This window comes from Notothenia coriiceps, unplaced genomic scaffold, assembly GCF_000735185.1.
Source record: "Notothenia coriiceps isolate Sejong01 unplaced genomic scaffold, NC01 NC01_scaffold00000495, whole genome shotgun sequence".
In the NCBI taxonomy this organism is placed as follows: Eukaryota; Metazoa; Chordata; class Actinopteri; order Perciformes; family Nototheniidae; genus Notothenia; species Notothenia coriiceps.
In genome coordinates, this window is record NW_011333196.1 from 163,312 (window position 1) to 177,839 (window position 14,528).

Sequence of the window (14,528 nt, forward strand, 5' to 3'; positions counted from 1 at the left end):
ACTATCCGTATCTCCCAAGTACGTTAGGTGTCTGTGTCGCACTAACCTGTACCTTGGTCCGTATATGAAACTCCACCTTCTTTCTGCAAACCACTACTCGAACTATTACCAAAGTTTCCTCAGGTTCCTGAGACTCCAACATTATGGTCTCCCCGTCCTCTCTGCTATACCTACAAGTTTACCAAGCCTCTCTAGCAAAACAACTGTAATACGAAGTCATCGTTGTTTTTGTCGAATGTTATTACTACGGTCGTAACTACGTCATAACTTCGGAAATAAATAAATAAATAATTAATAAATCGTCTGAGCTCGACGCTACACAGTGTTGGACTCGGAACTATGTTAGTCCTTTTTATTAAGTGTTTGGGACTATCTCCTTAGGGGGGTGTCGTTAAGTATTCTTTCTACATACACGTCTCGGAGAGCGGAGGGGACTACCGCGCGTTGTACTATTTTAACTGCCCGAGGGTAAGCATTACCCGCTAAGACTCGGGTTGCGACTACTCGGACCAGTAAAACGTCGAGACAAGGTTTGAGAGACTGGTACTTACTTACGTCCCTGGCATAGAGGCGAGTCTCGGGGTGGTCGTCGAGACTAATTTTCAGGATAGTACGACTGGCAATGTATAATTTTTAACCATCAATCCCGTTCAAGAGGTAGCACCTTTGTTTCACCCGTCGAGGACGCTCTTACATTAGCTAGTTGAATGTCACCAAACATGCCTCAGGATTTACTCCTCTCGTTCTCTATTAAACAACGTATACAACACTACTTTGATGGCCTACCTAGGAGTGTGGACAGTTCATCGTCTCGGAGTATAAGGAGCAGGTTTCGGGACTGGTTACACTCTGAATATCGTGCGGCCACCTTTTTACAATGTGGTTTATAAATAAGCCCTAGTATATCAAAAGGATAAATGATGTAGGAGTAAGAAACTAAAGCAAAACAACGGTCGATAAACACGGTACATATCTAGTTTTACCGGAGCATTTTAGTGATTGATGTCGAAAGACAGTTGAGTAGTCCAGATAGTACAAGTATTAGTAGCCCCTTTGAATTTACCAGGCGTCAGATTTTCCTTGGTTATGTTAAGTATGTTATACACAAATTACCCCATTAAAATGTTAACTACACTTCCTCATATTCCTTTTTTACCGAGCGACTGATGTTTAGTTAAGCGTGTGGTAGCACTGTCGGACCGACGATTGTCTCTCTCGGGCGGACATCCCACATACTGTAATACTACGTAGTACTACTGTACTACACTTTCGACACCTTGCATGTTGCTATGCGGTAGCCTTAGTGCACCCTAGTTCAAAGTATGAATTAGCTTTACCACTGTTTGTTCATTTTGAGCCGTGCAGTTGACCTCGTTCCTTTCTGAAATTCTACGCATTTAATAAATGATTCGTCTTCACTAACACTATTTTTTCATGCACACGACGAATGTCACGGGGTTTCGTACTACTCTTGTGACTTGTCTGTTTATAAATTAAATTGCGTCCTCATCAGGACCGTTTTCTATCCGTCGTCGGGTGTCAATGCTCTTGAATTGAGAAGACTCTTTTTTTTTTTGACACCTACGAAAGACGGGCTTAGTAACCGACAGTCATTCTACATATCTGTATTATCCACATTTGTTTACAAACGTTTCTGTGTTTTCTATGTAACCTGTTAAATTTGTTTTATATCTACTTTTCTTGTTATTCTGTTCAATCGATAGCGGGGTGATTTTTATGATATTTTATGCATTGCATTTGCTCGTCGGTGATTTTTTCACATTGATCCGAAGCGTTAGCATTCCCGCAATATTTCTTTTTTATATAGAGTTTTCGATCGACTCTTTGTTTTAGTTTGGGAGTAAATATCACTGTATGTTGTTCTCTTACTATTTTCTGTCATCAGTATCCTTGAAGTCTAAACCTTCGTCTTCCCGGGTTCTTCCCGTTTCCTCGTACCTTGCGAGAGGACTTACTAGCTTTTCATCGGACTTTCGAGTCTGACTCTCTTTTGAGACTTTCCCGCCTTTCGTCTGAGTTTCTCAATAAACGTACGAGAACGTCAGCGTGTGGCTAATATTATGTAGTAACATAATGAATAAAAGATGTTTCGCGATCGCACTTCAAAAATTCTTCGAAACCACTACCTCTCGAAAACAATGGTGTCCCCTCTTTTTTCAATTTATCCTTTGTCGACTACTGATCAAACTGTTGTAGTGTTTCTGATTATACGCTTTATTAACTGTCTGACTATGCCGTCTATTTATTTTTGTACTAAGGTACAAAAACCGCTTCAGGATATGTTTCCGCCGGCCATCGTCTGAAACATTTCCTTACTAAATTTTACAACACACGTTGGCCTAATCTTTTTCCAAGCATAGACATAAAACTCACTTATGACAGTGTGATTTATTTTTTTTTGCAAATTAATCCAGTTGATTTTAACATTATCGCGGAAAAGAACGTCACTTATTGGCTGGGGGGACCGAGCTACTCGCTTGATTACCTAATCTAATTTTTTTCATCGGACAAAACAAACAACCAGATAATACTTGCTGAGCACGAGGTCACGATCCAATCGGGTTCAAAATTACTCGAGAACAAAGCCCAGGATGGCACTGTAGCATAATTGTTCTGTATCCAGTGTGTACACCGGGCTCGTGAACACACCACCCTCACAGCATAGATAGGATTAGTTGTCGTAGGGGGAAAAGAACTCCGCGGGGACCCTGTTTCTTTTTTTCAGGACACTGTGTCTCAGGGGATCTTAATATTTAAGAATCTATTAATGTGTTATACCAGATTAACGGAAATAATCTCAGCTAACTGACGATATAAACCATTTTTTACCAAAACAAAACACAAGTCTCATAAGAAGCATCTAAATGACCCCTTAGCGAAAAATGCTAACGGACATTGGCACAGAACTCAAGATAAAAGTACCCTTATTACTTATCGTAGCTGCACATACAAGATCTCCGATTAAAGCTGTGGTTCCACAGATTATTTAGGTATATAGTATCATCACTGAGTGATCCGAACTTGCGACAGGGGAAGCAAAGACAGACATCACGACACGTGCCTTTACGTAGCTTCTAGGGAGATTGTCTCACCGTAGCTGTTAATCTGATCAAAAGACGTGTTCAATGGCATTAAAACGAGAAAAAACGCGGCTAAATCGGTTAATCCATAGGTTGATAAAGTTTCTGGGCAATAATTGGAATTATTTATAATCCATAATTCCATTTTTATGTAAAAATCGCAGAGCAAAAGTTAGCTGCTAATGGTAGCCACCAGAGTGGCTGCTGCTTCCGGTCTTGGCTATGCGGCAGTATAATACACACACATGACCAAATAAGGACTATGTGGGAGTTCCCGTCGATTCCATTGGCTCTGACGGTTAGAAAGAGATGTCACATGTCAAAATCCAGCAGGGGGAGCCAGAGATATGAAAAATCCACCCAAATGGCCCCAGAAAAGGTTTCTTTTTGCTAAATCTGTCTAAAAATGTCAAATATCACTTGTTTTGCATCAATCTTGATACAGGGTACTTATTATATGTTGTACTTTGGATTCCTAAAGCTTTTAGTCTACTACCCCATCATCCAAGGTTAGTTTTCACTATAATTACAAAATATCTTTTGGACGGACACTATAATTTAAAGTTTTTTACCATGTTCAATCTGAATTTTCTTTAAAATAAAAAAAATCTATATTGAATCTGACTTTTCTACATCTAACTGACAGGTTTATCATTACTTTGAGAAAAAAGATTATTAATTTAACCCTTTTAGAAGGGAAGATATGGTCATTTGTTCTGGGAATGTCATTTTCGAGCCTGAAACCTGAAAAACAGGCTCGGGGTTTAACAGTTTCCAGAATATACTATTGCTAATGCATCCTCTGTAGTACACCATCCAAACTCCTCCGCACGTCTCCTCACCCACACCCGCTCCCATGACGACATCATCCCTGTCCTGCAGAACCTCCACTGGCTCCCTGTCCCACAATGCATCCAGTTCAAGGTCCTCCTCCTTACCTACAAAGCCCTCCATCTCCAGGCCCCCTCCTACCTCAGGGACCTGCTCCATCACCACACTCCTTCTCCACTCCTCAGACACCAACCTCCTGTCATTTCCTCAGAGGACCAAGCACTGACCCTGGGGGGACAGAGCCTTCTCAGGCTCCCCTGTGCCGTGCCCACACACGACCCAACACATTGTACCATTATGCCATTATAACACATTTATCAGCACACCCTACAACGACCCCTCGCTCTGCCAACAACCTATGTTGAACTGACAGAGAGCCAGCGAACACAACCCTCACCTGCATTAATTGGAAGCGCTCACCTCAAAGGAGTGATTAATGATTTCATCAAGTGCGCGTCAGGGCAAATCATACTCTGAAACGAGTAACAGCGGGGATATTGGAGCCTGTATGCCAATTTGCTTCAACATGAAAAAAGTCTTCATTACAATAGGCCGAGCATTATGGCGGTGAAATGTCACATGGACAGCTCTCACAGTAATGTTTCTCCGTTTTAAAAGCTCATTTGGATTCTTACCTTCCATTTCTGATGAGGCCTCTGTCTCTTTGGAATGTGACTTTAAGGGGAAAAAGGGGAGGAGAGAAAAATCACTTCAATTATTTCACCCAAAAATGTACAGCCAATTTGAATGACTGATACATTACTGCTGTCAAGAATGTGGAAAAGGCGTAATTACTGTCATGTTATTTTGCACAATGTAAAGACATACCTGCTCGAGTGAAGGTGAAGGACTGAACTGTGAATTCAAAAGAGAAGAATAAAATGTCAAAAATGATAATGAAGAAAGAAGCAGCCATATTAGCATGCTCAAAAACAGTCATTAAAGCAGGAGCAGTTCTTTCACTTTTTGCTTTGCTTGGTAATTTATACCAAGCAGTATGTCAGCATAGATTATATTTACACATTCCAGCATGTTATGAATTATGCTGATTTACCCTGAGGGATAAAGGTGAAATGAGGGCGAGACATTTGACCCCCTTTGCCCTCAGGCATCAGCACCATTCTTTTCTTTCTTCATAAACACAAAATGTAGCATGACAGATGTCTTAAAAAGCTGTAAAAATAAAAGCGAATAATGTTAAAAAAATATTATATAAATTATATCTTAGGATATGTTACATCCTAACCATTCCTGTACATTTCCCCCTAAAAAAGTGGTGTTTTGGTTTTAAACTGTGAAAGAAAGGATCAGAAAAGCAGCACTCAATCATGTAAATTCCTTTTGAATTCAGAAACCACTGCACTCCATCCCTGACTCACTACAATACACATTATGATTATGGCTCACCGCTATATGCTTGACTCACGGAGGGATATAATATTATCCCATACGTAAACCCGGACGTGCCTCGTATTAATGTGCAAACAACACCAGCCATGGTCTAGTAATGCAAGGGGATGTTAAATTACTTATCTCGCATGAATGTATTAGTCTGTGGCGGTGCGCTGCTGATGGAACTCAGAGTTGATGCACATCACTGCGCAGTGAATTAAAGTAAATAGGGCCTTTTTCTCCATCTGTGCTGAATATTCCCCATTGCTCTCCATTTTAGCCAACTCAAATGGAGTCGCATAAGGGATGACATCAGCCAATTGGGAGATTCTGTGTTGGTGCAGAACAATGTAAACAGATTTTTTTCTTTTTCTTGCCTGCATAGTTGCTGAGTCCCTTCCTTTTCTTCCTCCTCCAGTACAGCCAGGCGCTGAAGCCCATGAGGACGATCCAGCAGGCCCCCCCCAAACCGGCGATGAAGGCCGGCTGCTTCACCACGTCTGAGATGCTATTGTTGCCCTCCGATCCCGTCATAACGTCCCTCAGTTCTCCACCTGGGGATACAGCACACACACACACACACACACACACACACACACACACACACACACACACACACACACACACACACACACACACGACACAGGCATAACAACAGCCGGTGTTTCTCGTGAGTGTTTTACCCGGGAAACAAACACAATACACACAAACGAAAAAAATACACACACACACACACACACACACACACACACACACACACACACACACACACACGACAAATGAACAAATAATTATAATCCAAGCTGCTGTGCGTGAAAATAATTTGGGATGAATATAAAATCAATTTAATTTCCATTGTGGTCCAAAACATGTCTGAAATGTGAACAAAAAAGGATAAATATCTGATAGAGGAGGGAAATGAAAAAAGAACAACAACACAACTACCAGTATTGTTAGTCTCACTGCGTGAATGGGCTCTGTGTTTTGGCTAACTCACCAGGAAACTCACTTCAGGAAATTATACATTCAATAAAAGCAAAATAAGCATTGTTCCGGGGCCAATTATGAGTCTATATTAAAAACGCATGAAACTAGAACTAAAAGAGGATAGAACAACGCAGGGGTTAAAGCAAAAGGGAAAAAAAACACAATGGAAACAGCATCAGTGCATCCAATATGTAGTAGAGTAAATCAATTCAGCAGTGCACTTATCAACTTGAGCTGCAAGACACGAGATTGACAGAGCAGCCCTGACAGAGTTTGATTTTCCTGTTGCGGCTACTGTGCTGTGAAATTAGATTCACAGTCTCCAGCACCGAACCCCCCCCCCACCCCCACCCTCCCGTCATAAAGCCTCAGTCCATCGGCCTGTATATTTCCCTTTCTCTGTGCGTTAAGGGTTTTATTATATATCAGTCAAAAGTCACAGTTGAAGAGCATCTGGCCGCGGAGTCCGATATTGATTCTTGACTTATATACTCCGGGCATCCTTTAGGTATTTTATAAGATGTGATAGGCTGATAAGCTCCAACAAAAACACTGTCTCCTTTGTTAGCACCAGATGCCCACATATTGAAGAAGATTATTGATATGGCTAACAGTACTTGGCACAGTTACCAGACACTACACTTAATGAACTGCGATTGATTTCTCCGAAGACGTGTGCGTTGTAAAGCGCAATCTTCTTTCTTCATGTGCAATAAATTGCTAAATCATTTTCCCAGACCCCCCCCCACAGTCTGTGATGGAGACCCCGGTCCCACATTAGGAGGTCGTTTCATTTGACTCCAGGTTTGGTGCATGTGTGTGAGTGAGTGGATTACCCAAGATGATGAGCTGGGGTTTGCTCTTGACCCCCACCCCTGCGCTGGTGCCGGCAGCCACCTCCACATGGTACTGCACTCCGCTCTGCAGCCCCCCAACCACCACTGAACGGATGGTTGCGTCCACAGACTTATTGACATGAAAGCGGGTTTCGTTGGCCAGACACCAGATCTGACAAAGACAGACACGGCAGACAGAATTCATTGTAACGTCGTAGAGCACAAGACTAAAATATTCAGTTTGGTATCAGGTGCAGTTTGATCCTACCTTGTACTCCTGGATGATGCCGTTCTGCTCGTCGGAGGGAGGAGGGTCCCATGACACGCTGATGGACGTGCTGTTGTGGCTCCCGACTGTCAACACTGTCACTAGCTGCGGAGGTGCACCAGGTGCTGATGGGAAAAGAGGGGTGAAACGATTTAAGAAACAAACCAAATACATCAGTAGAGAGAATAAAAGTAGGATGTTATGTTTCCAGCTTGGTTTGTTGGTCTGTCTGTTAGCACTGTTAACACTATTAACGCTATTAACACTTGTCCTTTTTCTTGAACTTTGGTGGAAGTGAGTAATTTGGGACAAGAACAACCCATTTCATTTTGGTGGAGATGCAAATCAAGAGGTAGATACACTCATGATGTCACACTTTCAGTCACAGGTCATTGATTGACTGATCTCTGGTTTCAGACAGAGGGTGAAAGTGGTTCTGCAGCACAGGCAGTATTAGAAAAATAAAGAACTTTTTGAACATAAAAGCATGTATAAATAATGAATTATGAAAAAACCCTTTTTTTGTTTTCTTAAAACTTGGTAGAAGGGAGTAATTTTGGCAAAGAAGAACCCATTTAACCCATTTGGAGATCCAAATCAAGGGGTAGACACAATCATTACATTTTCATTCCGTAGGCCATTTTTGCTGCATTGATGTGGTTAAAAAATTCATGTGAATGCCCCCTTTAGTCGAAACAACAACCCTTTTTCTTTGTCAATTTAAAGCTCATGCACACGCCAAAGTTGAAAAATGACTTTCAAATTTGGATATGGGACCATCTGAGGAACACTTGAATGCACCGTTGGCCTTCCATTCTAGTTTTATCATATAAAAAAAGGATTTGTCTCACCCACAAACTCAACTCATATTCATAGCCTATAACAAACTATTTTTGAAACCAACATTGTCAGATTACTACCAGGGCACTTGAATTTCATATCTCGATGATAGAATCTTTCCTTTCCGGCGATACATTGGGACCTAAACAATATTTGAAATTATTTTATTATACTGAATTTAATAGCCTTTCATCTTGCTCGCATCAAAAGTTATACACAACAAGCATTAAGGTCCAAATTGAACTTTACTTATTGCAAATAGTGATAAATCCAAGCACCCCCACAAGTTTACAAATGAGTAGAATTTCCTCGTCTAAGAAGAAAAGGCCCTACATGAGTAGCTAACATCACTCTATACTGTACTACAACCATTATGACCACGTTTAAACAAATTCAAAGCAGATGTATTCAATTTTGCACATCTTATTTAAATGAATATGGTCGGTCTCCATGTCCTATAATGAGGACTCTGAGATGGCTTGTCAACAGAAATGTAGCACCATGCCTCGCAGTGCCAAACTCACTCTTTAATGGGTAATTTTTTGTTGTACGTACCAAACTGGCCTGATAACCTGTCTAGGCAGATTGGTGATTTGATGAGACTCCAGGCAGCGGGAGGCAAACATCATGTCTACGCAACTGAGCAGATCATCATCATCTCTCTCTGAATGGACTACACAACCGCTCTGGGTTTCTTGTGATTTCCATTAAAACTATCATTATGTTCTGACCGAGTGGATGAAATATCTACTCTGAACCCAATTAAAGACTGGGGGGGAAAAAGAGAATACTATCTGCAGTGGATACATGTAAGCAAGGGGGTGAATGCACCAAAAGAAAAAGCAGGTACACATAAAGGGATCACCTTGTTTGCCACATGGTCATAGAGCAACTTGGTTACTGTGACTTTTCCAAATGGGTGATTATTTCTGCTAATGGTTTGGGGGGCAATGCAACGCACAGTGTCTCAGTGAGGATTGATTGGTATATCAGTTAAATGAAGCCAGGCCATGTTAGTATAAGAAACCCTGCACTTCTTCTCACAGCTAGAAAGCTCTTAACATCTAGTTCTGTTAAAAAATGATGGCAAAAAAAAAAGAATTAAGAATAAGATGAAAAAACCTCCCTGAATGATTTAACTTGTGCTTAAAAGAGAGACTCTAAACAGATATGGCATGTCGGCAAAATATTTGACAGCCTGGCAGTGCAAAGGGATTTAATCTGCCATATGAGAGGCACTTTATTTCTATTGCATTTAACAAATTCACTCAACCCAGTTTGAGGATATCTATATTCAGCCGTTTGGACTGTATTGACTTTCTGAAGCAATTACTGTTAAACTGACTCGCGCAGATATACTGTCACTATAAAGTGATGATGGTACTGTTCAGAAAGCAAAACAACTAAATATTAAACTCCTACACTTATGATGTATTTATTCTGAGAATCCATCTGCCATGGATACAAATTATCTTTGCTGGACAACAACTTGTATAAATGCAGGCGGACAGTCGTGGAAGGAAGTAAACCATAAGTGATTATTTGGATTGCCAACCATTCTGATAAAAAACAGACTTTCAGCAAGGCTCTCTGGCTCATAATTTTCTAAGGCAATCCATCTCCTTGTCGGCCAACTTTCACAAAATCAAATCATAATCACAAATCTATTGAAGGGAAAACAAACAATTAAAAACACCCAATAGAGCACAAACTTCCACTAGTGTTGGAGCACGCTCAAGTTTGACAAAACCGTAGCCAGGAACAGTTTGTGCTATTTTTTTCAGAAAATCAAATCAAGACAAATGTAAAGCATAGATGATCATCTGTTCTGCTGTTCAACCTTTGCACTAGCACATGTGCATCAAAGAATAGCTATAACCAGAATAAAATACTGCCAAAGGATGAAATCTTATATACTGGCTAATGTCAGTGCTATGGAACGACTAAATGTTATTTAAGTAATGCTGTTTTAGCAACCGTACGGAGCCTGCCCCGTCAGTCAAAGGTTTACATTAGTAGAAGACAGGAACCATTAAGTGTAGTTCTGCAATTTCCGTTATGTACGAGAACAATCCCAGAGGATGAATAATGGCTACAGTACAAGGAATGACTCAGGATAACATTACAATAAATGGTCAAAAATAGACTAATACTGATATTAAGACTGATGAACAGAGTCATTTAAAGCAATTACTGCTGCCAATGTCGGAGGGAACATTCCAGTTGTTACTAACAGCTGTGCAATTAAACAAAAGGCACTTAAGCTGCTTAATGTCCTGCTATGCCGGGTTTAAAGTGGTAAACATAACCTGTTATGCAAATTAGTTCACCAATTAGGCTAATTAATTCATGAATTAGCAAACATGTCTTTGTCAACATAACTGTCCCCATAAAACACACATGTGAACTTCATAAACTCTATCACCTTGGATTGTGGAGCTCGAAACAGGCAGGCCTCGTCTTCTCTCACTGACTCTCGTGCCACGCTCTTATATTAGTATATATAATCAGACATACAGTAAACACATGTAGAATACGGATGTAGTCTCTGTCAAATTACCCATATGTTTTGAAGGGCCATAAAGCTCAAAGAGGCCATTTTGGCAGAGCTATCTAAGCCTTACACCCGGCTAATCAAAAATGAGCAAAGAGTTGGATCGTTGGAGGCGGGCCCCACCAACGAAGTATTCCTAACTATCAGCCGAAATATGATTTAAAGGGTAACATGTATATTGTACAGTGTACACCTGCGTATGTGCAATTTTCTTAAGCCCTACCTCTGATCATGTAAATGGGGTTGGAAAAAAACTCTGGACTCGTCTTTTAGTGCATTTTCCAACCTTGAGGACCTAATACTTTTAAATGTGTAAACTAGGATTACCTCAAAAATAATATGCTGCTATAAAGATGTCTCTTTCCCAGTGAGTGTCAATGGGAGCATTTTGGACCAAAATGAAGTCATGGACTGACAGTGAAGTGTACCACCATTTGGCCACTACAAACATTTGCTTCAACGCCCGGCTCAATTCGTGGGGGTTAGTGATTCATCTCTTTTCTATCTTTGAGAAACTGCAGCTTTTGGCCCTTTCACTTATAGGCTCCAACAAGCAGCCTCCTTTTATCCGTTACATCAGCCTGGGACCTTATCACACCACACTGTAACATTTCCTTAGATTCTCCATGAGCCTCGTGATCCTGCTTCTGGTCAAATTGCTCACGCCAACAACTTTGAAGGGATGTGGGATCATTAATCTTAATGCACAATTTCTCCCCGTATGCAGTGGGAGACACCAGCTGTTTTGACCCCGGGTCCCCTAAGACTCCCCCTGATATGTTTTCACAAAGGCAGTGGCACTTTCCCAATCTGCTTTTGATGGATAGAGGGTTTTTCTCATAATTCTGCAGAGCAGCACATTTCCGGGCTCGAGAGTATCGGTAGATCAAACCAATTTTTTCCACAACTCTTGCTTCCAGGATACCAGTGCACGCTCCCCAGTCTACAGACCTCAAGTGATCCTTTGTGGCTGTTTTTAATTGGGCTACAGTGGGGTGAATGTATCTTTGTATCCCACGTTCATGACCATCCTTATCATCTGACTGTGAGGAAGATGCATTAGTGGCTTCATCATGACTCGCTCTCACAAACTGTATGCCACAAAGTCCAGCTGGTGGAGCATATGAATGCAATAAACCACACAAAGAAATCCCACTGCCCAGTCAGCAGATGCGAGTGAAGTGATTATGTAAGGTCATTTCTACCGTAGAAAATGAAGTGAGAGAATACAATCTTACATTCAACCTTACATGCTCCCAATTGTTGGATTGAGTTTGTTCAGTGGTTATGGGGATGTATCTGTGTTTTTTTCTGATGTTCTAGCACATTAAGATAGAAGGAATACTATTAAAGGGGCCCTTTGATGCTCATTTTCATGTTCATGTTGTATTTTGTACCTCTACTGTGACATGTTTACATTCTTTAATGTTCAAAAAGCTCTTTATCTTTCTCAAGCTACCTGTGCTGCAGCACCTCTTTTCACCCTCTGTCTGAAAGCAGAGCCCAGTCTGCTCTGATTGGTTAGCTGGCCCACTCTGTTGTGATTGGCCAACCACTTAGAGATATCCTGCCCTTTAGCCTCTCATACAATGTGTTGGAGCGTTAGCCAATAGAAGTGCAAGTGTTACATGGTGATGCCATTACAGTATGTTACTGAAGTAAACAAAGGGGTCCAATTGAGGCATTTCAGGCAGGTGGGGGTAGAGAAACTGGCGCCAACAAAGGTATGCCGTAACAGCAATCAGCCGTTCCTGTTTCCAATGTACCCGAGGTAATACAGAACACTATCATTGCATTACTTTGATACTGTATTAAACTTATAAAAAGAAAAAGAAAATCATCGCATTTCTTTAGTCATAAGGAGTGCCTGTCTTTTGTGTCTTTGAAGCAAATCAATGGACGTTTATTCATGATAATAATTTCCCAAAGTTTCTTATTGAATGTAAAACATATCTCTGCCGTGTATTTGTTCAGAGTGATTGAGCTATGACTCATACTTTTTATGTAAACTGCATCACTTGGTGACAAGTAGGTCGGGCTATACAAAATTGTAGATTGAAAAAACATGTATGTGTTGGCAAAGGCAGGTCTGGTTACTGTGTGGTGGAGACCTGCAGCTGGGGTTCCACAGAGGAGCAGAGAGAGAGAGCTAAGCGTATGTCAAAGGAGACAGTTTGTGACCTCCCTCTTCTGCCAACCCACCCACAGAGGCCCAGACTTGTCACAGACCCCCACTGCGCTGTCTGGGAGACCTGCTTCCACACTCAGGGGACACGGCACTGCAGCAGCATGCGTGTGGGCGGATGTACTTGAAATGCCATTATCCGTTACTATCTAGCCATGAAGCCATCACTAGAGGCAACTAAATATAAAAGAAGTAGGCAGAACAATTTACACAAGAGCTTCTGCTCATGCACAAGTAACTAACTCTTGTATTTCTTGCAGCATAAAGTCAGCGGAGAAATCGATTATTATGTCAGAAATGTGAATTAATTTGTCGCGTACCTTCCTCCATGGTGCGTGCCGTCATGGATTCACTGTCTGCACCCTGGAACTCATTGAAGTACGGCCGCACTTTAATCTCGTACACGATGCCTTTCTTCAGAGCGGAGAGAGTTATGTCCCTCTCTGAGGCGACCTTCAAGTCCTGTATCTGCCAGGGCCCGGGGGAGGGCAGCCCTGACGTCTGCCGGAACAAGACACGGTAGCCTTGAATGAACTGGGATGGATTCTCCACCTGAGAGGAGGAGAGAAAGGGGGATGAAGGGGATGGTGTGGGAGGTGGCGTACTTCTATGGTTGCCGAACGGTGCTAACGCTTCTAATAGGAGGTACAGTTTCAAAAAACGATGCCAATATAAAAACACATGTGCAAAAACACACATAAAGGAAGAAAGATCTTCACCAACTTGACGAAAGATGCGTAGGGTTTACTAAAAGCGCTGCATAAACGAGCTAGGTTAGCCTATAGCAAATCTGCAATAATATCTGAGGGAATCATGTAATCACATTGTTAAATTAACCCAATTCAACATACATTTTAGGTACGTTTCCAGTCACAGTGACATTTGGCCAACTTTATAATCCAACACTTTTTAGTGTCACCGTTTCCATTGTGTTTTGAGCTTCTTGCAGCGTTTTTTGTGGGCGCCACTTTTAGTAAACCCTGTTTGGTCAAGTTAGGGAAGGTTTTTTGTTGTCAAGTTAGTGAAGATGTTTCTTCATTTGCATGTGTTTTGGCCCCGTTTTTAAACTGCAGCTGAAACCGGGTATCAGCACTCAGTTTGTGTTCCCGTTGTCAGTTACACTGCGCTAAGTTAATACAGTTTTATTAGTTGCAAAGGAGCAAGCAACTACATGAAGAAAGTTGTAGTCCATTTTCCAGCAAGGCCTTCAGCAGAATATGGACTTGATATTTTCTTTTTCTGCCAGTGCATTTCAGGGGAAGAGTATAATATGTGGCACATAGGAATCATAGTAATGGATTGTTAACAAGGGCAGAAGCAAGGAAAGGCTTTCACAAGTGATATAAAGCAGCTTTTTATCATCAGACCAGTCAAATTATATTAGGATATCTTTCTGCTCTCCCTCGTTCTCCTTCTCTGTCTCTCTCCTCCTTATCCTCAGTCCACATTTCATTAACCAAATTATTTGGGATTTTAAAAGCCTTATAAACACCGGATGTAGTGCCACTCATGCTTTTGTTGCTCTATAGCCACT

General features: G+C 41.3%; 1 protein-coding gene across 3 annotated transcripts in view; it reads right to left on the bottom strand.

Annotated features, from left to right (window-relative positions):
• The window catches only part of LOC104954804 (roundabout homolog 2-like), a 111,847-nt gene that overhangs the window by 20,579 nt on the left and 76,740 nt on the right, over positions 1-14,528 (bottom strand). For all 3 annotated transcript variants that reach the window (XM_010782000.1, XM_010782007.1, XM_010781993.1), the window contains 6 exons: positions 13,315-13,546; positions 7,416-7,540; positions 7,148-7,319; positions 5,702-5,878; positions 4,761-4,787; positions 4,568-4,607 (listed from right to left, as the gene is read on the bottom strand). In XM_010782000.1, coding sequence (XP_010780302.1) covers positions 4,568-4,607; positions 4,761-4,787; positions 5,702-5,878; positions 7,148-7,319; positions 7,416-7,540; positions 13,315-13,546 — 773 coding nt within the window. The remainder of the gene's footprint in view (positions 1-4,567; positions 4,608-4,760; positions 4,788-5,701; positions 5,879-7,147; positions 7,320-7,415; positions 7,541-13,314; positions 13,547-14,528) is intronic.